The sequence below is a fragment of the Nycticebus coucang genome, chromosome 9 (assembly GCF_027406575.1).
Source record: "Nycticebus coucang isolate mNycCou1 chromosome 9, mNycCou1.pri, whole genome shotgun sequence".
NCBI lineage: Eukaryota > Metazoa > Chordata > Mammalia > Primates > Lorisidae > Nycticebus > Nycticebus coucang.
Window position 1 is genome coordinate 32,459,551 of NC_069788.1, and position 23,502 is coordinate 32,483,052.

A 23,502-nucleotide genomic window follows, 5' to 3' on the forward strand; every position below is an offset into this window, starting at 1 on the left:
GTGGGTGCAATAAGGTGCAGCAAACTCACGGGCTAGTTCAGACTGGCCTCTTCAGTGGGGTTTTGAGATAATGTGCTAGACTGAAAGGTTGCTGTCTCCCGAGGAAGACGTTTTCAACTCCATCTTTGATGGGTTGACTCCTCCAGAATGGGAAGGGGCAGTGGTGGAAAATGGTGCAAACTCCACTCAGTTCATGGACTTGACTCCAGGTTTTCATACTTGGGAAATCTAGTTGAGTGAGAGAATGAAACCTGATTTCAAAGCCTTAAATTCAGCTTAACCGTCAATTTTAGTTGAAGAGAAATCTTACTGTATCCATTCTTTTAGTTTGTCTCCTTTTTTTTTTTTTTTTTTTTAAATTTTACGGCTTAAAAAAAGTATAACTACAGTACTGGGTTTGCAAGAAGGAGTTGTTAAACTTAAAACTTTAAACTATGTAATTACTCTATAAAGTCTATGTATTTGCATTTGAGATGCATTCAGCCTTAAGTTTTAGTACTTAGTGTATGGAGCTTTTATAAGGAGGGGGGTACCTCCAAAAATAAATGAACTCTATAGAAAATGTTAATCAGCTGATTTCCAGGAACTAGTGAGTATCTCTATTGTACAAATGAGGAAATGGTCACGATGGTTAGAAGTCTGCCCAAAGCCACACTGTCATTGACCTAAGGAAGATTTCAGCAAAGATCTTGCTTACAATGAAATGCAGTCGTGTTTAGGGGCCTTAGTCAAATTGATGTAAATTAAGGGACTAACAAGCATTTTGGTATTTGGAAGGAGCGAGCTTGTTTCTTAAACTTACCTCGGGAGTTTTAAATAAGACAGGTTTTTTGAAGAGCCTATTTGCTTGAATCAAAGCTCTATATCTGACTGGGCGCAGTGGCTCACACCTGTAATCTTAGCCCTATGGGAGCCTAAGGGATTCTGAAGCGGGGGGATTCTTTGTGCTCAGGAGTTCCAGACTACCAGGTCTTTACTAAAAATAGAAAAATTAGCCAGCCACTGTAGCAGGTGCCTGTGGCCCTAACTACTTGGGAAGCTGAGGCTGGAGGATCACTTAAGCTTGGGAATTTGCTGTGAGCTAGCCTGATGCCAGGGCACTCCAGCCTAGGCAACAGAGTGAGACTCTGTCTCTCTCTCAAAAAAAAAAAAAAATGAAAATCTCTGTATCTGACTAAACATTGCTATGAAAACTTAAAAGCAACAGGTTCAAGTATATTTCACACTGCCAGGGAAAATGGTGTGATAAGTATAGTAATGACTCAGTTTGTGGCATTCTACTTTCTTGAAAAAAAGGTGTTTTTTTTTGTGGCATTCTACTTTTAATAGTTCACAAGAAAGCAGCCTGCTACTAGAAACTTATTTTTTGAAGACAAGTTTCAGGCCATTATTTAAGGGTGTGTATACAGTCTTCCAGGCTTGCATGGGAGAGCAAGGGTTTATGTTGAGGAACCATAAAGTCCTCTATTTTTTAGGGAATCTTCTGTATTATTGTTCTTTTATTAGGCAAAATTTGGGAGCTCATTTTATAAATACTTTCCTCAACAACTAATTAAAGCAAAAAAGATGTTTTTGCTTTTTCTTTCTGGTTAATCTCTACTTAATTGAAAAACTACAACAGGCCGGGCAGCGCCTGTGGCTCAGTGAGTAGGGCGCCGGCCCCATATGCCGAGGGTGGCAGGTTCAAACCCAGCCCTGGCCAAACTGCAACAAAAAAAAAAGAAAAAAGAAAAACTACAACAGGCCATAAGGAAGTGGTTCACGCCTATAATCCTAGCACTCTGGGAGGCCGAGGTGGGTGGACTGCTAGAGCTCAAGAGTTCGAGACCAGCCTGAGCAAGAGTGAGACCCTGTCTCTACTAAAAAAGTAGAAGAATTAGCTGGGCATTGTGGTGGGCAGCTGTAGTCCCAACTACTTGGAAGGCTAAGGCAGAAAGACTGCTTGAACCCAGGAGTTAGAGATTGCTATGAGCTAGGCTGATGCCATGGCACTCTAGCCTTCGCAACAGAGTGAGACTGTCTCAAAACAACAAACAAACAAACAAAAAGAAAAGCAAGGAAAGAAAAAAATCACAGCAGTAAGCACTTCTTCATTCTCCACTTTTTATTTCTTCCTAAATCTCACTTGGGAACTTGAGCCCATTTTTTTCATAGTAAATATTTGAGAAAGACATTGTTAACTGTAACCACTTTGACATGGAGGAAAATGAGTTATGGCCTTAGTAGAGATAGGATATTGATTCAGATATTGATTACTCACTTGTTGTGGTAAAATTCTAGAGTCCTTACTATAGAAGCATTATATATGTACCCCATGTAGAAATTGTGGCAAAGCCACTACTTGCCGAGGGAAGATGCTAGAAAGAGGGAGATAGCAAAGCAAGCTATTTACAGAGTCTCACCCCACTAGGAGTTTTGGATCCTGAGATTTAGTTTTGGCATTTCACCCTGTGTTGATCAGATTTGGGGACCATAGATGCTCACTGAGATTACAAGTGACTGATTAGCCAGAATGACAATATATTAATATTAAATATTGGGGCAGAATAAGCAGACATGATTATTTGCTCAAGGCTTTTCCTTCCTCTTGGATGGTAGCATCTAGTAATTTTTTTTTTTTTTTTTTGTAGAGACAGAGTCTCACTTTACTGCCCTTGGTAGAGTGCCGTGGCATCACACGGCTCACAGCAACCTCCAGCTCTTGGGCTTATGTGATTCTCCTGCCTCAGCCTCCCGAGCAGCTGGGACTACAGGCACCCTCCACAACGCCCGGCTATTTTTTTTGTTGTTGCAGTTTGGCCGGGGCTGGGTTTGAACCCACCACCCTCGGCATATGGGGCCGGCGCCCTACTCACTGAGCCACAGGCGCCACCCCAGCATCTAGTAATTTTTAATAGTGGTCATACAACAGGATTTTGAAAAGCCAACTGGTGAGTTGGGTTTAGTACCCACCCTACCTCCTTTTGTGATAGTGGACCAGCAGCCTAACTTTTCTAAGCTTTTTTTCCCCTTAGCTTTGCAATTGGAATATTAATGTCTTACAAAGATGTTCAATGAGCTAATGCAAATACTGGGGAGATAAAAAACTATTGTTATTATTATACTGTCATTTTGGCTGTGGTCTTAATTATAACTAAGCAAGTCAAATTAGAAGACTGAATAATGGTTCAGAAAATTACTTGTTGAGCAGGAATTAGGACATAAAAAGATAGATGTTCTTAAGGATGCCTCTATTGGGCTAGGACAGCAGGGCCCGTCAGTTGACATAAAGGACACCCTTCCCAGAATCAGGACACCCTTTTCCCAGACAGTGTTGGGTAAGATTGAATTTGTACCTTCCCTTTTCCTAATTTCATGAAGCCAGCACTTTTCAGTCCGGGCCTCTGATGTATTTGGTTACAGCTGTATTCAGAACAGCAGTTTCACCTTCTCTTTAGCTTTGCTTTCCAGGGTTTCAGTTACTCATGGCAAAACGGGGTCCAAAAAGACTAAATGGAAAACTCCAGAAATAAATAGTCCCTAAGTTTTAAATAGCACACTTTTTAAAGTAGTACAATAAAACTTGGGCTATCCCACTCTGTCCCGTCTTAGATGTGGGTCCTGGCTGTAGACAGACCTGCCCACCAGTCACTCAGTAGTCGTCTGATTATCAGGTCGCTGGCTGAAGTGTCGCATGCTTGTATCGGACTAACCTTCATTTCACTTGATACTGGCCCCAGAACACAAGAGTAGTGATGCTGACAAGTTGAATATGATGTAACGTGCTTCCTTTCACTCAAGGGGTGACTGTTCTGGACTTAATAAGGACAGAAACCTCTCAGCTGAGGTTGCTGACATCTATGGGAAGAATGAATCTTCTATCCAGGAAATTGTGAAGAAGGAACCCATCTTCACTTTCTGGCATCTGCTGGGGGTCTGGGGACTTTTCCCCCTTGGATAAGGGAGACCGCTGTAGTGACAATAGAGTCCCTCTAAATACTTTGTTTGGGTTTGGCTTTCAAAGGTAGCTAAGTAATCCTGGGATGGCCTGAGTGTGCCATGTGTTTATGAAAGGCAGTGTTCCTTTGACATACAGCAATGGGAAAGCTTATTCTCATTCATTGGTTAAAGCAGAGTGGCCTTGCTACTCTGGAGGCTGAGGTGGGAGGAACTTTTGAGCCCTGGAAGTTGAAGACCCATATGCCCTGCACAACAAAGCGAGACCTTATTTAAAAAAAAAAAAATAGAAGTAAAGTAGAGTGGCCTTATACAAAGACCTTCCCTTACAAGCATGTATTTGCTTTTTAATTTATTCATCTCCGGTGTAGGTATTGACATCTTGAAGCTTGTAGCAGCCCAAGTGGGAAGCCAGTGGAAGGATATCTATCAGTTTCTGTGCAATGCCAGCGAGAGAGAGGTAGCAGCTTTCTCCAGCGGGTACACAGCCGACCACGAGAGGGCCTATGCCGCTCTGCAGCATTGGACCATCCGGGGCCCCGAGGCCAGCCTGGCCCAGCTGATCAGCGCCCTGCGGCAGCACCGCAGAAACGACGTTGTGGAGAAGATTCGTGGGCTGATGGAAGATACCACCCAGGTAACTCAGCCCTGCCCCTGTGCATTACCACTAATCTATCCCCGTGTTTCCCATGTTACCAGGTATACAGGAACAAGGAAAAATAACTGATGCTGGGTATCTAGGTACACACACACACACACACACACACACACACACACACACACACACACACACACACACACACACGAACGCACCCTACCTTCCAGGACAGTGGTTCTCAAGGGTTGTCCATTAGAATCATCAAGGGAACTTTCAAAAAAGTTCTCATGCTAGGAGTTGGTATTTTTAAAAGTCCTCCCAAGTGATTTCAATGTGCAAAGTTTGAGAATCTTTTTGGGGGATGGACAGAGTGTCACTTTGTTGCCCTTTGTAGATTGCCTTGGTGTCTTAGCTCACAGCAACATCCAACTCTTGGGCTCAAGTAAACCTCTCGCCTCTGCCTCCCAAGTAGCTGGGACTTGGACAACACCCGGCTGTTTTTAGAGATGGGGTCTTGCTGTAGCTCGGCTAGCTTTGAACCTGTGAGCTCAGGCAATCCGCCCACCTCGGCCTCCCAAGTGCTGGGATTATAGGCATCAGCCACGGTGCCTGGCCTGAGAATCATTGTCTTTGGGGGTACATTCTAGTATCAGGCTGTGCAGCCACATTTATTCCTTTACTACCCAATTTACAATCTCGTTTTGTATACATTTTGAACAAAACTAAGAAAAAAGCTTTTTCCCCTATGCCCTCTGCTCCTCTGGAGGATGTCTTTGGCTAGGTGGCTTAGCAAGGCTATACCTTCTCTCCTGAGAACATAGGTGATATTGGCAGTGGTTGGGCACAGGATCCATCTTCTTCCTGGGGTTGTTCAGTTTTGTATGCCAGCTGGGAGCAGGGGCTCAGGAGTGCGATTTATGTACAGAATGAGCCCTGGCTTTGGAGCCAAACAGAACTGGACTTGAATCCTGGCTCTGGAGCTTCCTAGCTGGGCGACCAAGGCTAAGTTACTTTAATGTTCTCTGCCTCTGTTATTTGCAGTCATCTAATTTATAAGATGAATTAGGACCAGAAATAAAGCGTATAAAATGCCTGACTCACTGAAGGTGGTCTACAAGTGGAAGTTAAGATCATGACGTAGCTCGTTTTACTTAGCCTTTCTTTTTTTCTTTTTTTTTTTTATAACCAAAGTTCTTATTATTGCATTCCAGTATAAATTATATGTTAAAATTTCATTTGTGATCTTATTTCCTATAACCTGTGTTTCACCTAATCTCTTTTTTTTAATATATTTTTTTTTTTATTGTTGGGGATTCATTGAGGGTACAATAAGCCAGGTTACACTGATTGCAATTGTTAGGTAAAGTCCCTCTTGCAATCATGTCTTGCCCCCATAAAGTGTGACACACACCAAGGCCCCACCCACCTCCCTCCTTCCCTCTTTCTGTCCCCCCCCATAACCATAATTGTCATGAATTGTCCTCATATCAAAATTGAGTACATAGGATTCATGCTTCTCCATTCTTGTGATGCTTTACTAAGAATAATGTCTTCCACTTCCATCCAGGTTAATACGAAGGATGTAAAGTCTCCATTTTTTTTAATGGCTGAATAGTATTCCATGGTATACATATACCACAGCTTGTTAATCCATTCCTGGGTTGGTGGGCATTTAGGCTGTTTCCACATTTTGGCGATTGTAAATTGAGCTGCAATAAACAGTCTAGTACAAATGTCCTTATGATAAAAGGATTTCTTTCCTTCTGGGTAGATGCCCAGTAATGGGATTGCAGAATCAAATGGGAGGTGTAGCTTGAGTGCTTTGAGGTTTCTCCATACTTCCTTCCAGAAAGGTTGTACTAGTTTGCAGTCCCACCAGCAGTGTAAAAGTGTTCCCTTCTCTCCACATCCACGCCAGCATCTGCAGTTTTGAGATTTTGTGATGTGGGCCATTCACACTGGGGTTAGATGATATCTCAGGGTTGTTTTGATTTGCATTTCTCTAATATATAGAGATGATGAACATTTTTTCATGTGTTTGTTAGCCATTCGTCTGTCGTCTTTAGAGAAAGTTCTATTCATGTCTCTTGCCCATTGATATAAGGGATTGTTGGCTTTTTTCATGTGGATTAATTTGAGTTCTCTATAGATCCTAGTTATCAAGCTTTTGTCTGATTGAAAATATGCAAATATCCTTTCCCATTGTGTAGGTTGTCTCTTTGGTTATTGTCTCCTTAGCTGTACAGAAGCTTTTCAGTTTAATGAAGTCCCATTTGTTTATTTTTGTTGTTGTTGCAATTGCCATGGCAGTCTTCTTCATGAAGTCTTTCCCCAGGCCAATATCTTCCAGTGTTTTTCCTATGCTTTCTTGGAGGATTTTTATTGTTTCATGCCTTAAGTTTAAGTCCTTTATCCATCTTGAATCAATTTTTGTGAGTGGGGAAAGGTGTGGGTCCAGTTTCAGTCTTTTACATGTAGACATCCAGTTCTCCCAACACCATTTATTGAATAGGGAGTCTTTCCCCCAAGGTATGTTCTTGTTTGGTTTATCAAAGATTAGGTGGTAAGATGTTAGTTTCATTTCTTGGTTTTCAATTCGATTCCAAGTGTCTATGTCTCTGTTTTTGTGCCAGTACCATGCTGTCTTGAGCACTATGGCTTTGTAGTACAGACTAAAATCTGGTATGCTGATGCCCCCAGCTTTATTTTTGTTACGAAGAACTGCCTTAGCTATACGGAGTTTTTTCCGGTTCCATACAAAACGCAGAATCATTTTTTCCAAATCTTGAAAGTACGATGTTGGTATTTTGATAGGAATGGCATTGAATAGGTAGATGGCTTTGGGAAGTATAGACATTTTAACAATGTTGATTCTTCCCATCCATGAGCAAGATATGTTCTTCCATTTGTTAATATCCTCTGCTATTTCCTTTCTGAGGATTTCATAGTTTTCTTTATAGAGGTCCTTCACCTCCTTCGTTAGATATATTCCTAGGTATTTCATTTTCTTTGAGACTGTACACCAATAACAGTCAAGATGAGAAGCTAATTAAGGATACTTAGCCTTTCTTAATATAATGCATTTCCCTGAAAGGCCATGAATTAAGTATAGATTTGGGTATTGAGTCATATTTCCCACAGACTTCAATTAGTTTTGGAAAGTATTCCCAAAGTAAAGAAAATGCTGCCACTAAGACTTGACAAAACCCACTCAAGATTTAAAGGGTTATTTTGACTGTGTTATTATTCCAGAGGTCCAAACTTACCACTTGAAAGAGCCAGGTAGAATTTTTGTCTTTTTTCTTTTTTTTACATCAACTCATACTTTTCACTATCATTCTGTACCAACTTTTGTATATCAAGGAACTCAAGTGTGTACACTTCATACTTATGCCTAAGTATACTTTATGTATTTGGGGAGTCCCAATGCTTTTATCTTTTTATACAGACAGTGCAGTACTTCTTCACCATTGAAGTGAACATTTTATCCATGTTAACGGTTTGGGTCCAAATTTATGGATTCTAAAAGACTTTGAAGGTAGTCTTGAAAGTTCCTGACATATTTCTAACTTCTTTGACATGTGGAATTGCAGAAAAAATACCTACTAATTGACCAAGCAGTAAACATTGAAAGACAAACACCTGTCCTTTGTGACTTTCTGAAAAATAATTTCAATAAATATTATTCACAACCAAAATGAGGCTATAAGTAGCTGGATTTTGGGAAAAGCAAGGGAGATGTTTATCCTTTAATTAAATAAAATGGTTATAGTTTGAATAAAAGGGAGACCAGAGACAAAACAGACTTTCAGGAAAGAACTGGGAGGATGAGCAACAGGCTTGGAGAAGGATTTAGATATCTGAGAATAAGTCACTTGACCTTGATGATGCTTATAACAAAGCTTCTGTGTGATTGACGTGATGTTAGGATTTGATTACCCCAAACTCATGGTGGACCCATGGAAAAATAAGAGAGTGAATATTAAGGAGAGTGATTCATAACAAAATCATTAGGTTAAGGAATAGAAAAACTAAGCACCTTCTTCCTAAGTGCCAAACTTTGTATACTTTAATTCTTCCTCTTACCCCCTCTATAATACAAAAAGATTCTAATAGTGCCTATTTTTTGTTATTTATTTTTTGAGAAACAATGGTGTCAGAGCATTACAATGGAGGCTGAGATGACAATATTAAGCTCCTCGTTCCACATTTTAATAATGTACATCACTTTCTAGCAGCATTCTGAATCCAGTTCTGACTCTTTTAGCCAATGAGCATGGATTTCTGGCTGCCGATTCTTATTACAGGTTGAGTATCACTTATGTGAAATGCTTGGGACCAGAAGTGTGTCAGATGTTGAGATTGTTATTGAATTTGGGACTCCACTGCGAATGAGACCCAAGTCTAAGCATAAAATCCATTTATGTTCCATATACCTCTTATACACATAGCCTGAAAGTAACTGTATAGAATATTTGAAATAATGTCTTACATGAAACAAAGTTTGTGTTAAGTACATGTGGAATTTTCAACTTGTGGTGTCATATTGGTCCTCACAAAGTTTTGGACTTTGGATTTTGGGATGAGAGATGCTCATCCTGTAATCATACTGCATGTAACTGTTTCTCCATAGTTTATCACGGAGACTTTTCAAGCCAAACAAGAAAATGAGGAAGCACAGGGAGTAATTGAGATGTATTCTTCCCATCTTATGATGGACTTGAATATTCTGTAGATGGTGGTACTGCTGGGATTTCACATTTTGTCTCAGGAGTTAATGGACTCTTAATGTGTAAAAATGACTATTCTTTCTTTTTAATGGGTAATATTTTTCCCTATTCATGATCCTGAGAGCACCCATGTTATATTCCACTCAAAGGATTATCCCTGGTGTGGCTTTTTGTTACTTCTGTCAAGAAAAGCTGGTCCATTATTAACCATGGTGGCTTATTAGCCGTTTTTAAATGAAACACATCTGGAGTCTGACTCGCTATCTCAGGGGTGAGGTATACTTTTCAGCACTTTCTTCTTTCAAGTTCAGTATCTAAGTTCAGAGTCATATCGGTTCTTCCTTTCGGGCATCAGCATTTGGAAGCAGCAGCAAAGTAGTAGAAGGATAGTTGAAAGTTGCCGGGATTTTGCCAAAGCTATTAGAAAACCAAACGAACCCCTAATACAGCATTCCAAATTGTATGTTATCTCCTCTTCAACACCTTTGCTTTGAATTTTTTTGTCTTTATGTAAAGAATGTCTCTTTTAAGGTACCCATATTTAAGGTCTTTTTTCTTAAATCTAGTCTGACAGTTTTTGTCATTTAATTAGAGACTTTCAGGGGATTTACATTTTTAATGTAATTACTTGTATCTGGGTTTAAATCTATCCTCTTCTTGTCTGTCTTTTACTTGTCTGTCTGTAAGCCTATTTCTCCTTTCTTATCTTCTTTTGAAATAATCAAGTATTTTTTATTATTCCATGTTCCTTTCTCTACTAGCTTGTTAGTTACACATTTTTTACTTTCAACAGATACCCTAGGGCTTATACGATGACTATATGGGAGACATGTTATAAATGCATACTTTTGCTTTTACCATTTTTGATAACACACATTCCTCAAAGACTTTAATGCTTTTTATCCTTCTCTTATGTTTTGATTTTGTTATAAATTTTAATGCTATACATCTGGTTTTCCACAGTCAGGATCCACACAGATTGACCTGTGTATCAGGTAAAGACTGTGTATCATCAGTCTTTTCTGTTCTTCATACCTTCCTGCAACTTCACCTTCTACCTGTGATCATTTTTCTTAGGCCTAAATCACATTTCTGTGTAGGTTTTCAGTAATAAATGCAGTTTTTTTGGCTGGGCTCAATGGCTCATGCCTGTAATCCTAGCACTTCTGGGAGGCTGAGGCAGTGGATTGCTTGAGCTCAGGAGTTCAAGGCCAACCTGAGCAAGAGCGAGACACTATCTCTATTAAAATAGAAAAACTAGCTTGACATTGTGACAGCCACCTGTAGTCCCAGCTACTCAGGAGGCTGAGGCAAGAGAATCGCTTGAGTCTAAGAGTTTGAGATTCCTGTGAGCAATGATGCCACAGCACTCTAGCCTGGGCAGCAGAGTGAGATTCTGTCTCAAAATAAATAAATAAATAAACAAACTAACTCAGTTTTTCTTTGGAACATACTCACTAAATAAATAAATAAACGAATAGCATTATTTCACCTTAGTTTTTGAAGGATAGCTGGAAACAAAATTTTAGCTTATCAATTATTTTCTTTTAGTTGTTAATTTCTGGATTTAAGTTTCCCCTAGTAAACAGCAAAGGAGATGGTGTGATTTTATTTTTAAATCCATATTACATAACAAATTCTGTGCACAATATTATACCAGGCAGTTTGGGCAATGCAAAAGATGAATAAGACAAAGTCATTGCCACCCAGGAAGCTTACAGTTGAATGGAACAAACTTACACATACTTAATAGAATCTGAGAAAATAAATCCGAGCAGTCAGGAGTAGTAGTATGCTGGCCTCAGTAAGCAGCCAGTTAGGCTCCCAACAGAACCTTTGTGTGCAGCTGTGGGCTGGGTTCAAATCCTTTCCCGGCAGCTTTGGGAACCCCGAGTAAACTACTTGGCCTCTCTGCCTCAGTTTCTTCCTGAGAAAATGGGAACAACATGAGTGCTTGTCCTGTGGGCCTCACTGATTCCCAGTAAGCATTCGACAAATGGTTGTATGAATAGTTGCCTTTATCTCCAGGTTCTAGTGGCAAGAGGGATGGAAAAGTGTTCTCAACTAGCCCCAACTCATACACAGAAGGGACCCTTGAAATTGTGAACACTGAAGGGCACTTAATGTTGGGTAGGGTGTTTCTCCCAACTGCAAGACTGCTTGAAGTAGGTGGTGGAGCAAGAGGGATGCTGCCTGGTTCAGACCCTAGAACTAGAGATATGTATTCCTTAGGGCTTGCCCAAGCAAATGTTCCTAGGCAGGCTGGGATGTTTTCTTCAGCCATGGTATGTGGGAAGATAATGGTCTATTCTTAACAGCTATCAGGAAAAGGGTAATAAAATTGAGCAACTGGTTTCTTTTCAGTTTTCAGTCCCCCCCCCCTTTTTTCTTTTAGAGCCTTTGTACATGCAGACAGGTTTAATCAATATAATCTCTACTCTCCCCTTGGATAAAGTAGAGGGGGGGAAATCTGTTTCTTTTTCACAGGAAACCCTGATCTAATAGTTTCTCTAACTCTGAGAATTTTTCATTTAAAATGGGAATTTAAGGCCATACCCTTCCCACTCCCTGAGTAGTTACCAGAATTAACCGAGGTGATGATGTGTTAAACTGTGGATGTAGAGAAGTGAGATAGTAAAGTGGTATTTAGTGGCTAGATTCAGAAGTCACTGTGGTTTCAGTTCCGGCATCCCTTCATTGTTTCCCAAGGAAAAGGGGAGGTGAAAGAAATTTTATAGACACTTTAATAATGAGAATATTAAAAACAACCACAAAAATTTAAAATACGAAGTTATCACTTTAGCTGTGTGCCTTGATCAGAGATTCACACGTTTAAAGGGCTGGTGTTGATGGGTGAGGGGAGTGAGCACTATGTGCAACTTCTAATCCTCCTTCTGTAGGGCGGTAGATGAATGCTACACAGCTTAACTCAAGGACCCAGCGTCAGTGTTCTTGTTGTGGAGGTCTATGTAGTAGAATGATTATTTGTCAGGGCATGTTAATCCTTCCTACAACCACATAGGACCGTCCCCAAACCCCAGTCTGCCTGTTAGGAACCCAGGCTGCTCAGCAGCAGGTGAGCAAGTGAGCAAAGCTTCATCTGGTATTTACAGGAAAGCTTTACTTGTATTTACAGCCGCTGCCCATCACTCACTGATTCTGCATTATCGTGAGCGGTATGATCATTTCATCATGTGCTACAGTGTGGTCTTAATAGACGTAAAGTGCACAATAAATGTTCATGCACTTGAACCATCCCTAAGCCCCACCAACCTCAGTCCCTGGATAAATTGTCTTCCACAAAACTGGTGTCTGGTGCCGAAGAAGTTGGGGACTGCTGACATAGGAGAGCTACGTCTTAGGGCAGATTGCTGGTGCCTCTCTCTCTCTGTCCCTCTTGTAGTAGGCTCTGTGTTGGAGACTGGGTGGCTTTGCTCTGTGTAATCAACTTCAAGAATCCCAGCATCTAGAGGAGTGCTGGGCCTTCGATTCTGGCGAGAACAGTGTTGTGGCTTCTGCTGCATAGGGGACCACAGTTACTGATTTTTTTGCTTACAGCTTCACGATGCAGCTGTCCTTATCTACGGATCCGACTGAGACCAGCTATTTTCAGAAATGTAACATAGTGAGGGCAAGTAGAAGCAAATGCCAGCTGTACATTTAACTGTTGGCTTTTAGTCTGTACAAATTAGTCCTTTGTCATTAATCTTCCATTTGGTCATTTTGTAGAAAATCGGGACTTTTGTCTTAAGACCTAAGACCTAAACCTAAGATGTTAGCTGAAGCTCTAGCTCTAGCTAGAGAGTTAGCTAGAGCAAGAATTAAGATGACTTACTAGCAACTCTAGTTAGCTCTGGCCCTCTGCTTTGTCACTGCAGCGTGAAGGGTCATTTCAGGTCAAGCTACTGAATTTACAGGGTGTGACTGCAGGCTCTGGGGAACTTCAGGGTGGTGAGGAGAAGGGGATGTTCCGAAGGGATTGCTGACACACATAAGCCCAGGCACACTTCGTGATGCTTGTGTTTAAGGTTGTCATTGTGCACAAAGAAGCCATGTTTATAAATAGACTTTAGATTTTCGATGACATTTCGGGCTCTTCTACTTACTGTCATGTTTCAGGGTTCTATTCAGTCAGTCAACAACCTTTTGCCGAGTACCAGCTGTATGCCTGGTATTAGGTAAAGAAGAAAAGTGTTTGTGCCTTTCAACAGCTCACTCACTGGGTTGCAGACATATGTGCAAATAATTAGAATTCAGTGGGATAAGAAAATTTATAATAGAAGTGTGCATGAAGACTGTAAGATAGCATCGGAAGGAAGGACTACTTTACCCTTTCTATATTCCAAAGTGACCCAAACTTCAGAGTATATTCTCTGAAACTGCTATCTGGGGTGATTAAGTGCACTTTTATCTTTTCCTGAGACACAGTGTCCAACATTCAGAAAAGGCTGAGTCTATTAGTTATGACATTTCCCACCCCTTTAATCCACACCCTTACCGGCTTTCTCAAAAAGTGCATTGGGAGGAATTCAGAATCAGTACTGGGAAAAGAAGCTTATTTTTCCATCAATTACCAGCGCTGGAAAGCACATTTTTTTTTTGTTTTTATCAAGCCCAAACCAATCTGTATAAAACTTAACAGCTCCCAGTTTTGTCTTAGTTTCTCCAGCCTGTGTTTGTGAGACTGTCCCTTGATCTGTGTCAGTAGTGAGTACACTTGTTGATAAAGAATGGCCTTATGGTCTGCAGTAGGTTTTATTATGTGTAGTACACCAGTTAATTTCAACATTTTCATTGTTCAATTCTCAGCATTTCTTTGGGAGAGGCAGATGTCACTCTTGATTTTTCCATTTTAAAAAAAAGTTGTCATAGAGGAAACTGATTTCTCTGCATTTGGACTGAGTCAGGGGACAGGCTGGAATGACCAAGAATTAAGATGACTTACTAGCAAAAAATATGGGGTAAATTTTTGATTTTATAATTGCAACTGTAGGGGAGACTTTTCTGAGAATTCACAGAAGCCATATAAGAACAGTTCAAATACTTACTGATAAATACACAAGCCAGAACACACCATGTACAAATCAAAAGACAAAATAATAACTGGGGAAATTGGTTGACACATAGGGTTAATTTTCTTAAAAAACAAGGAGATTTTACAAATTATTAAGAGAAAAATGGATAGTCTTTTGAACAAGACAATTCATAGGGGAGATACTTTGAAACATGCCTAGGTTTTTAACCACTCAGACTGGCAAAGAGGAAAAGGTACAACCTTCTTGTGTTGGGAGTAAATGGAAAGAACAGTCTACACTGCTGACTGGCATATAAATTAATCCAGCTCCTATGCAGAGCAGCCTTGCAATATCTACCATACTCTATGCTGGTGGACTCAAGATTCTACTTCTAGAAAGATCGCTCGCGGGGGCGGCGCCTGTGGCTCAGTCGGTAAGGCTCCGGCCCCATATACCGAGGGTGGCGGTTTCAAACCCGGCCCCGGCCAAACTGCAACCAAAAAATAGCCGAGTGTTGTGGCGGGCGCCTGTAGTCTCAGCTACTCGGGAGGCTGAGGCAAGAGGATCACTTAAGCCCCAGGAGTTGGAGGTTGCTGTGAGCTGTGTGAGGCCACGGCACTCTACCGAGGGCCATAAAGTGAGACTCTGTCTCTACAAAAAAAAAATACATACATTTGGAATGGTGCCACATACATTTGGAATGGTGCCACTACAAATGTCCTCATTGTGGTGCCATTTGTGATAGCAAAAGGGTGGAGGCCATGCAGATGCCCCAGAGAACTGTTACTTAAGTGATAGAGAATCCACACAGCAGAACCATACACATTTACCAGAAAGAACGAGGCTGCTCTGCATGTGATAACCTCAGGAATTGCTGTTAAGTGAGAAAAAGCAAAGCAAAGAACAGTGTGCACATTGTACCCCCATATTATAAGAAATATGAACACACACAAACACACATGGTGCCAAAAATATATATATATACGTTTTAAGAAAGAAAAAAACTGCACTAAAATTGTCATGTTCAATATATATCGATGACAAAGATGAATACAAGTCACATTGAGCACTTCTTTGTAATTGTGGAAGTCAAATGTGACTTGAGTATTACAGATTTAATAACATTTTTTTCCTGTCTTAAAATGTATATACATTTTTGGCATCCTCTGTAAATACATATATGTAAAAATAACATTTTTAAGAAAAGAAGGGGTGGGGTGGGCAATATATGTTCCTATGTGTTATTGTTAGTGTAAGTATAGACTCTCTCTGAAAGAGCAGGCAGGGATTTGATAACAATAGTAACCACCAGGGAAGGAAACTGAGACCTGGAAGGTACAGGTTGAAGTTGGAGGTACCTCTGGAATTGTGGACCATGTGTATTGTAATTCTAATGGTGTGATCCAATTAATGCATTTATTAAACAATACTAATTCAGTTGAATTTGTCCATTTCAAAAAACCTGAGCCACAAAGATAAACTTGAGCCTTCTTATGAAATTCAAGGTGTGGAGTTCCCTGTGAAATGTTTTGCTGTCCTCTGCAGTGTCTGAAGGCAAGCTTTAAAAAGATCTGTGCCACTTTCTTACTTCGTGGTTAGAATTGTCGAAAGGCTGGGCGGCGCCTGTGGCTCAGTGAGTAGGGCGCCCGCCCCATATGCCGAGGGTGGCAGGTTCAAACCCAGCCCCGGCCAAACTGCAACAACAACAACAACAAAAAGAATTGTCGAAAGGCTTTTTTTTTTCTGTGGGAGAAACTTGCTAATAGAAGTTTAGGGAAACTCAACCAATTTCCACCAGGCATGGTGTTCCAATGATGCTGAGCTCTTACAAGGCTTGGCAATGTATTCAAATGTGAGTGGGCTCCAGCTCACAACCAGGAGCACCCACCCACTTACTGTCCTCACTTCCCTTTTTTTTTTTTTTGAGAAAGCTAGTCAGTGAGTCAGCACAGGGCTGCAATAGCGTTATGGTTGATGTCAGCAGCCAGGACAGCTTGCAGAGGCACGTGCCAGCATCTGGGCGGGGTGCGCCCTCCCGCTCCCTGTCCCCCTCCCTCCGGAGCCAGCTGGTTCTTACCAGCTTTGGCAGCTTTGTGCAGTACTGTGTGTTATGGCTCCTCGTGGCTTCCCTCCTGTACATCCAGAAGATGAACAGTTGTCTTATTCAGGGCAAGGATTAGCTATCTACACTTCAACAACTTAAATGTGGGTGGATTTAAGAAATTAATTCTTAAAAATGATCAGAATTCTCTGATAACATATAGTCAGAAAATTATAGCCAACTACTTGGTTTAGGTTTGAGGTCTGGAAGCACACCCTGGCTAACTCTGAATGTAGTTTTCAGTAAGGTTGCAGTAGAAACAAATAGATCAAGAGTGAGTGGAAGGGTATTTTTTAAAAACAATTCCCCAGGGGTTTTGGTGTGTTATTTGGCCAGGTTAATGCTGAAATTCTCCTGATGGCGAGTGAGTTTGTTCTTCGACTCTACATTAGTTCCTGGCCCCTCGCTTTGCTGTGCCATCTCAGTCATTCTGGCTGGGGGTCCCCGGGGAAGCTGGGCAGAGCATTCTGATGTTTGTTAATTCCAGGGAGCCCTAAACAGCAGAAGACCTTTGCTGCCCACTTGCCAATTGACAATTTTGACTGAAGTGTTAACACTGTTCCCGACTTATATAACAGAAGCACCTCCTTGCATCGTATCTTGGGGTCAGGGTTGAGTAGGAGAAGAAAAAAAGAAGCAAAGAAATGAAAGAGAGGCTTTCAGAAGACTAGGAAAAGTTTGGGGGATTTTTGTCTTAAGATTTTTTTGGCTTTTAACCCTTCTTTTAAATTTTGTCCCATAGCTTTTTAAAATAATTCTTTTTTTTTTTTTTTTTTTTCCGTAGAGACAGAGTCTCACTGTACCGCCCTCGGGTAGAGTGCCGTGGCATCACACGGCTCACGGCAACCTTTAACTCCTGGGCTTACGCGATTCTCTTGCCTCAGCCTCCCGAGCAGCTGGGACTACAGGCGCCCGCCACAACGCCGGGCTATTTTTTTGTTGCAGTTTGGCCGGGGCTGGGTTTGAACCCGCCACCCTCGGCATATGGGGCCGGCGCCCTACTCACTGAGCCACAGGCACCGCCCTTTAAAATAATTCTTATGCAGCAAAGAAAAGTTGAAAGCACAGCACAACAAAGTCCATAAATATACCATCTGTATTTAATAGTTATTCATATTTTGCTTTTGTAGGTCTACCTAGGCATGTAAGATTGAGCTACAAACAAAACATATTTATGTTTTATCAATGTATGTGTGTGTATTTCCAGTCCATGGTCTTAGTTCTAAGACTTTTCCCAAATTAGCATTTTCCCATTTCCCTCTCTGTGTACAAAAAATTTTGCCGAGTTAATTTGTGTTATTCTTGCCAAGACCCCTTACTCTGGCTTGGATTTAACAAGAATTCACTTGAGACGAATAATTTAAAAGTTCTTCTCTCAGATCATCTGGGTCTTTAAGGAAACATACCCTTTCCCTCCTTTCTTTGTGTGGTCAATGTATTTTTTTGTTAAGGGAGAAATTGTTACATACAGGTGTTCTTTAGTATCTGAACTTAGGAATTGAATAGTTTCTGAAAATTTTTTTGTGTGACTAGGCTGTTAATCCTCACTATCTGAACCCCCTTATATATCTGAAAGCCTAGAACCACATAGATTTGGGTAACAAAACATTCTTTATCATCTGAATTCCTTTTCTCTGCACATTGGGAACCAAATGGATTCAGATATCAACAACTGTCTACATGGCAAGGAGGATAGTGGTTTGGGAGGGGTTCTTTTCTTCGAAGCTCAATCTTACATGCCCAGATAGACCTATAAAAGCCTTCGTAATCTAATTTGATCTTGGGCAGCTGGAGGAGCATGGGAACCAGTTAGTTAATATCATAACTCTGAAATAGGTGCCTTATACATTTATTTGTAACTATAATTCCTTTGAGGTAAACCTTTATAAAGTAGATATTGAGTTATTTATTTTTTTAACTAGTCACTGGTCTACTGAGATCTGAAATATTTTCAATAGAAAACAAAGTTATTGGCTACAGTTGAAGTGTCTGTTATTTACAGAGTCTGTCCTGGTTAGCCCAGGGCAGTCATCCAGCTGGACTGTAAGTCAGTCATTGAGTCACACGTCTTGCAGACCCTGCTTCTGGCCCCTTCGCTATAGCCAAGAGGCCAGGGTGACTTCTTGTGATCGTGTGATGGCTTATAATCAGTTTACAGGGTTTGCCAACTTCCTAAATGCTGTGGGGTCCAGACAGGGAAGTGACAGGGCTCAGCAAAAGAAAGGGTCATTTTGAAGCTTGCTATACCCAGGCTTGAATCCTAGAACCACAATTGCTTCATTTGCGAAATGGAGCTAGTACAGCTACCTTAGTAGCAAACAGATTATATTTTATACTGAATCATCAAGCACAGTATTGGTAATGTCTTATTTTTTAATGTCCCTTTTTTGTTTACTGGATCTGAGTAAGAAGCTGATCAACTCCTATGGAATTAACAATTAGTTTTAATTGGATTTAGCAAATGTGATTTCAAAAACAATTATTAAAGTGGTAGATATTTTCACACCTGTTACATGGAACTCTTCCTTCTAGGTGCTGGATGAGGTCTGGGGGGAAAGTTGGATCGGACATGTGACTTTTGACTGTTAAGGGGCTTTCCCTGGAGACTGTTGGGCATCTCTGGCTACACTGCAGGGAAAAGGGCTCCGTGGTATCCAGCTGGGTAGTTCCAGGAACCAAGGGGTTAAGTTGAACCATTTTAGTAAGCTGGCAAGGAGCATCCAGGCTGGGTAATTAATGCTTCATTTCAGGGGGTTACTGATGCATCGAAGTTGTTAATTAGTTTTATGAAAACAGATTGTGTAACCACAGGGAGAGTGTAATTGGATAGTAATTGAAAATAACTCAGTGATAAACTTTAGTTGAGTGAAACAGTGGGGGTGACTTGGGAGAAGAAAGGGATTTGGGGTGGGGGCCGGGGAGGTAAGGAGAGTGAAATAGCAATATCAAGATAAGAGATAAAGACGTAATTTGAATGGAAAGAACTTACAAGTGACCTGGTCTGACCTCTTCATTTTGGCACTGAGGACACAGGTCTGATGAAGGAAGTGGTTTTCCCAAGACCACAGAACTAGTTAGTGATATGTCTGCTCTCTTCCCTTGTGATGATTTCCCAAGATTTTCATGACTTTGATTTTTAGGAGTTGACTGTGGGGAACGTGAACTGCAGACTGTAGAGACGGCTGCTGAGGCTGAAGTTCTCACCCATTCCTGCTTGCAGAGTCTGCTCAGGAACGCTGCCAGCTCACAGTACATGCTCAGAACCTTGTTTCATGCATATACCACCCTTGCCATGAATAAGGCTGGGAAAGGTTTTCCTTTACCTTCATGGCTGCACCATCCCAGGGGCTGGGGAAACGCTACAACTTTGCCCAGGGTGTTAGGAAGGGTCAGGAAAAGCAGGAAAGTGATTTTTCATTTAGAATTATTTTGGAGCTTCAGTTCTCAGTTGTGATTTGGTCGATCATCTGGAGTTGGTACTTCAGTTTTGGAATTCTGACTGGGAGGGTGTTTGGGGTTGACAAGGGAATAGCTGGAAATGGAGAAAGGAGAAGATAATGGCCGTGGCTTACTCCAGTGAAACCCAAACACGGTTAAATCATTGTTCTCATAAACACTGCTATGAACCGAGAGATGCTCAGGTCCCCAAATATCCAACAATACTCTGGTCACCTAATCTATTTGGATGGTTCCTTATAATCAGTAGTTGCAGCACTCAGAAAGGAAAACTGGTCAGTAGTGGAGCTATCGGTGTGACTCAGCCCTTGAGGAAGGTGAACCATTTATCCTTCTTCCCTGATCAATTTAGACTGAGACTCATTTGGCCAGAGGAAGTTACATGCTCCTGAAGTTCGCACAGTGGGTCTGATTGGGGAGCTCTCTTATTATTCCTGCACCTTACAGTTTTGGTCTTTCTGTCTGTCTCTACCTCACTTCTCAAGTGAGTCTTCCAAGTTAGCAGGGTGACTAACGGCTATAAAGCAAAAGGAAGTTTTCAAGTTTCTCCAAAGGGGCTTTAAATATCTGGTGGATACATTTTCTTTACAAGCCAAGTTTTTCCAGAGGCTTTTCTTTTAAGTCTTAATATCTGCCTCACTGCAGTAAGTCGAAGGGAGAATGGCTAGTGAATGAAAACGTTTGTGTCCAGGAACATTTAACAACGTATAGAGAGGAGCTCGGCCACATAGATCACCTTCCAGCTATCCTGATTCTTGGCTACTAATAAGAGTGACTACAGCCATAGTGTTTTGAAGTTAGCAGAAGGAAAATATAGCTACCAGTGCTGACTGCTTTGAAGAGTAATAGTTATTGTTTTTCTAATTATGAAAGTTAATATGTCCTTATACAGAATTTGGAAAGCTCAAAAAAGTTTAAGAAATTAAGTTACTTTAATTTGGGACTATTTTGGTAAGTTTATGTGCAAGGATTAGTGTATGAAGACTCTCGTCTGTGAAAATCTGGCTTTTTTTGTTTAGAGTATTTGCCTTTTAGTATCTGAATTTTATAGGAGGTGTTCTTTGCTGTAAACTGAGAATATTGAACCGTGAACTTTCAGAATTAATAAAACAAAGAATTAATTTATTGTACATACTCTGATGACTCAGTGTTCTGATTAGAGATATCACAGGTAACACAAAGCCCAATTGCAGTTTTGCCAACCAGCTTTGATGGATATCAAAAATATTAAGATAAAGAGAGGAAAGACGTTTCCAGGAGAATTTTTTTTTCCTTGTGGGGAAAATGCAAATAACCTTAGATGAATGTGGAATGCAACCAGCTACTGTTGTACATAGTGAGAGAGACATATGCTGAGTAGCTGAGTAGATCTTCTAGAAAGGTGATTGTTAAATGGTCATTGCCTTTGGCCATGCTGATTAGCCTGGTGGTGATGCCAACACTATTCTTAGTGGTGTCTTTATATTCACCTGACACACTGCTGATTACAGGAAGGCACCAGGTCAGCATTCTTTCTTTCACAAATTATGTTGGAAAGCTTAGTTTCCACCAATAGGAGCTTTTAGGAAAATTGGGAGAAAATTAAGTATTTAAAGTTTTCAAATGAGTTCAGGAAATAGGTGGGTGGACATTTTGGTCTGTTGGCATGTGATTTGTGGGTGGAAAGTTCTTTTTAAGCAAGAACAGTGTACTATATTGACTGACCATGTCTTCCAGTGTAATGTCCCCAAAGAACCAGAATGCAGACAAGTGCTCTTTGTCTAATTGAGTGAATAAAAAAAGTGTGTTGGCATGAATGGGCCATGTGACTTTTCAGGGAGAAGAGGCGCATGCCAAGGCCTATTGAATTAAATTTTTAAAAGCATATCCATAGAATTTGTTTGTAGACCAGAAGAGGACTGCTGGAGTATGTAAGTGATCCAAGGCCCAAACTTGCCGTGGAAGCAGAATCAGGGTGTGGGCGGCAGCTCAGAGGAAGAGCCAAGCTGAAACATCACACATGGGCAGTGATCAATTGTCTTCACAATCTGCAATCAGTTACATGAATTTCTCAGAAACAGTTGTGTTTGCTTCGTGCCTTATATAACTATTTAGTGTCATACTTTGAAATGTCAGAGTATTGGTTGAAGAGCTTGAAAGTGTTTGGCTTGGAGGGATGAGAGTTCTAAGGAGTGGTGATTAACAGCTCAGGGAGAGCCCACATCATTTCCTGAACTCTCTGCCCTGTGTGATCTGGCCAGCTGGCTTCCAGATTTTCATCTGTGCCGGAAGAGCCAATAAAAAGATAAAGTCAATTACTAGAAGAAGCCTCAAGTGCTTGAAAAGGTTCTAAAGTCTTTTCTCAAATAAAGATATCAAACGAGCCTGAGTTAAGCACTGGCTTTCTCTCCATAGCTGTGTGCCCCCTTTGGTCTTTAGTCATTTTGCTTGTCAAAGGGGTCATATCACCTGTCACTTTGCCCCATCTTCATTGCACACCCTTGCAAGCCACAGTCACAGCTTACATGGCCATTGGAGGGGCATCCTAACAGATCTCCGTGCTGTAATTCTTGCCTCTTTAAAATCCATTCTTTACACACTAGCCAGAGGAAGAGTGGTGAAGTTCACTGTCTGCATCTGAAACCATGTTGTGTGTTTGCTCATTTGTTTTTTACCTCCCTGATCTGGCCCCCAGGATGCAAGTCTCACAGTCTCTGTCATATCCTTAGAGCGGATACACTGACAGGCGCTCCCTGCCCCCTCCTCCCAGCAGCGTTTGGAAGCCTCTGGCGTTCTCTGTCCTCATTTGTTTTAGCAGTTTTTCCTGAGCTACCCTGAAATGGGAGTCGGGAAACCTGGAGCACATTTTAGTTCTGCCACTTCCCTGTCGGCTCTTAGTTAAGAAAGTCACTTGACTTCTCCAGGCCTCAGTTCCCTTACCTGTGAAGGGACGATGTATTCCTCTATTAGGACAGTGATAATAACGTACAGCAGACTGGGTGGCTTGAACACCAGACATTTATTTTCTCACAATTTCGGTGCCTAGAAACCCAAGATGAAGGAGGTGACAGAGTGGGTGTCTTCCGAGGTCTCTAAAGGGCCATCTTCTCGTGGTCTTCACATGGTCTTTCCTCTGTGTGTTCGTGTCCTAATCTCCTTTTAATTACAGACGTCAGTTACACTGGAGTGGGGCCGATCTTAATGATCTCATTTTACCATCTTACCTCTTTAAAGACCCTCTCTCCAATACAGTCACATTCTGAGGTACTGGGAGTTAAAGCTTCAGCATAGGAATTTTGCGTGGTGGGGGCACAATTCAACTCATGACAGAGAAGAACATGCTGGATTATATGTATCTAAGACTCCTTCCAGAGCTTCAAAATGATATTTTAAGTTGGGGATCTTTCTGCTCACGCCCACCGTCAGTTCTTCTCGCCTGTTAAGCTTGGTGCATATGCTTCCTAATTTTTAGTACTCATCCATAGCCTCAGTATATTTTGTAACTTTCTTTTTAAATTTGAAACTAATATGAGGGTACAGATTTTTAGGTTACATTGTTTTCAATTATAAGATAAGGTTCAGGTTGTACTTGAGCCCTTCACCCAGGGAGCATCTGAGCACCCTCACATTGTGCACATTTGGTGAGATCCCCCCAAATGCCCTCCTCTCTCCCCTATCTCCCCCCCT

General features: G+C 41.2%; 1 protein-coding gene across 1 annotated transcript in view; it reads left to right on the plus strand.

Annotated features, from left to right (window-relative positions):
• TNFRSF21 (TNF receptor superfamily member 21) overlaps positions 1-23,502 on the plus strand; it is an 81,603-nt gene that overhangs the window by 55,093 nt on the left and 3,008 nt on the right. The window contains exon 4 of the mRNA XM_053602211.1: positions 4,308-4,573. Coding sequence (XP_053458186.1) covers positions 4,308-4,573 — 266 coding nt within the window. The remainder of the gene's footprint in view (positions 1-4,307; positions 4,574-23,502) is intronic.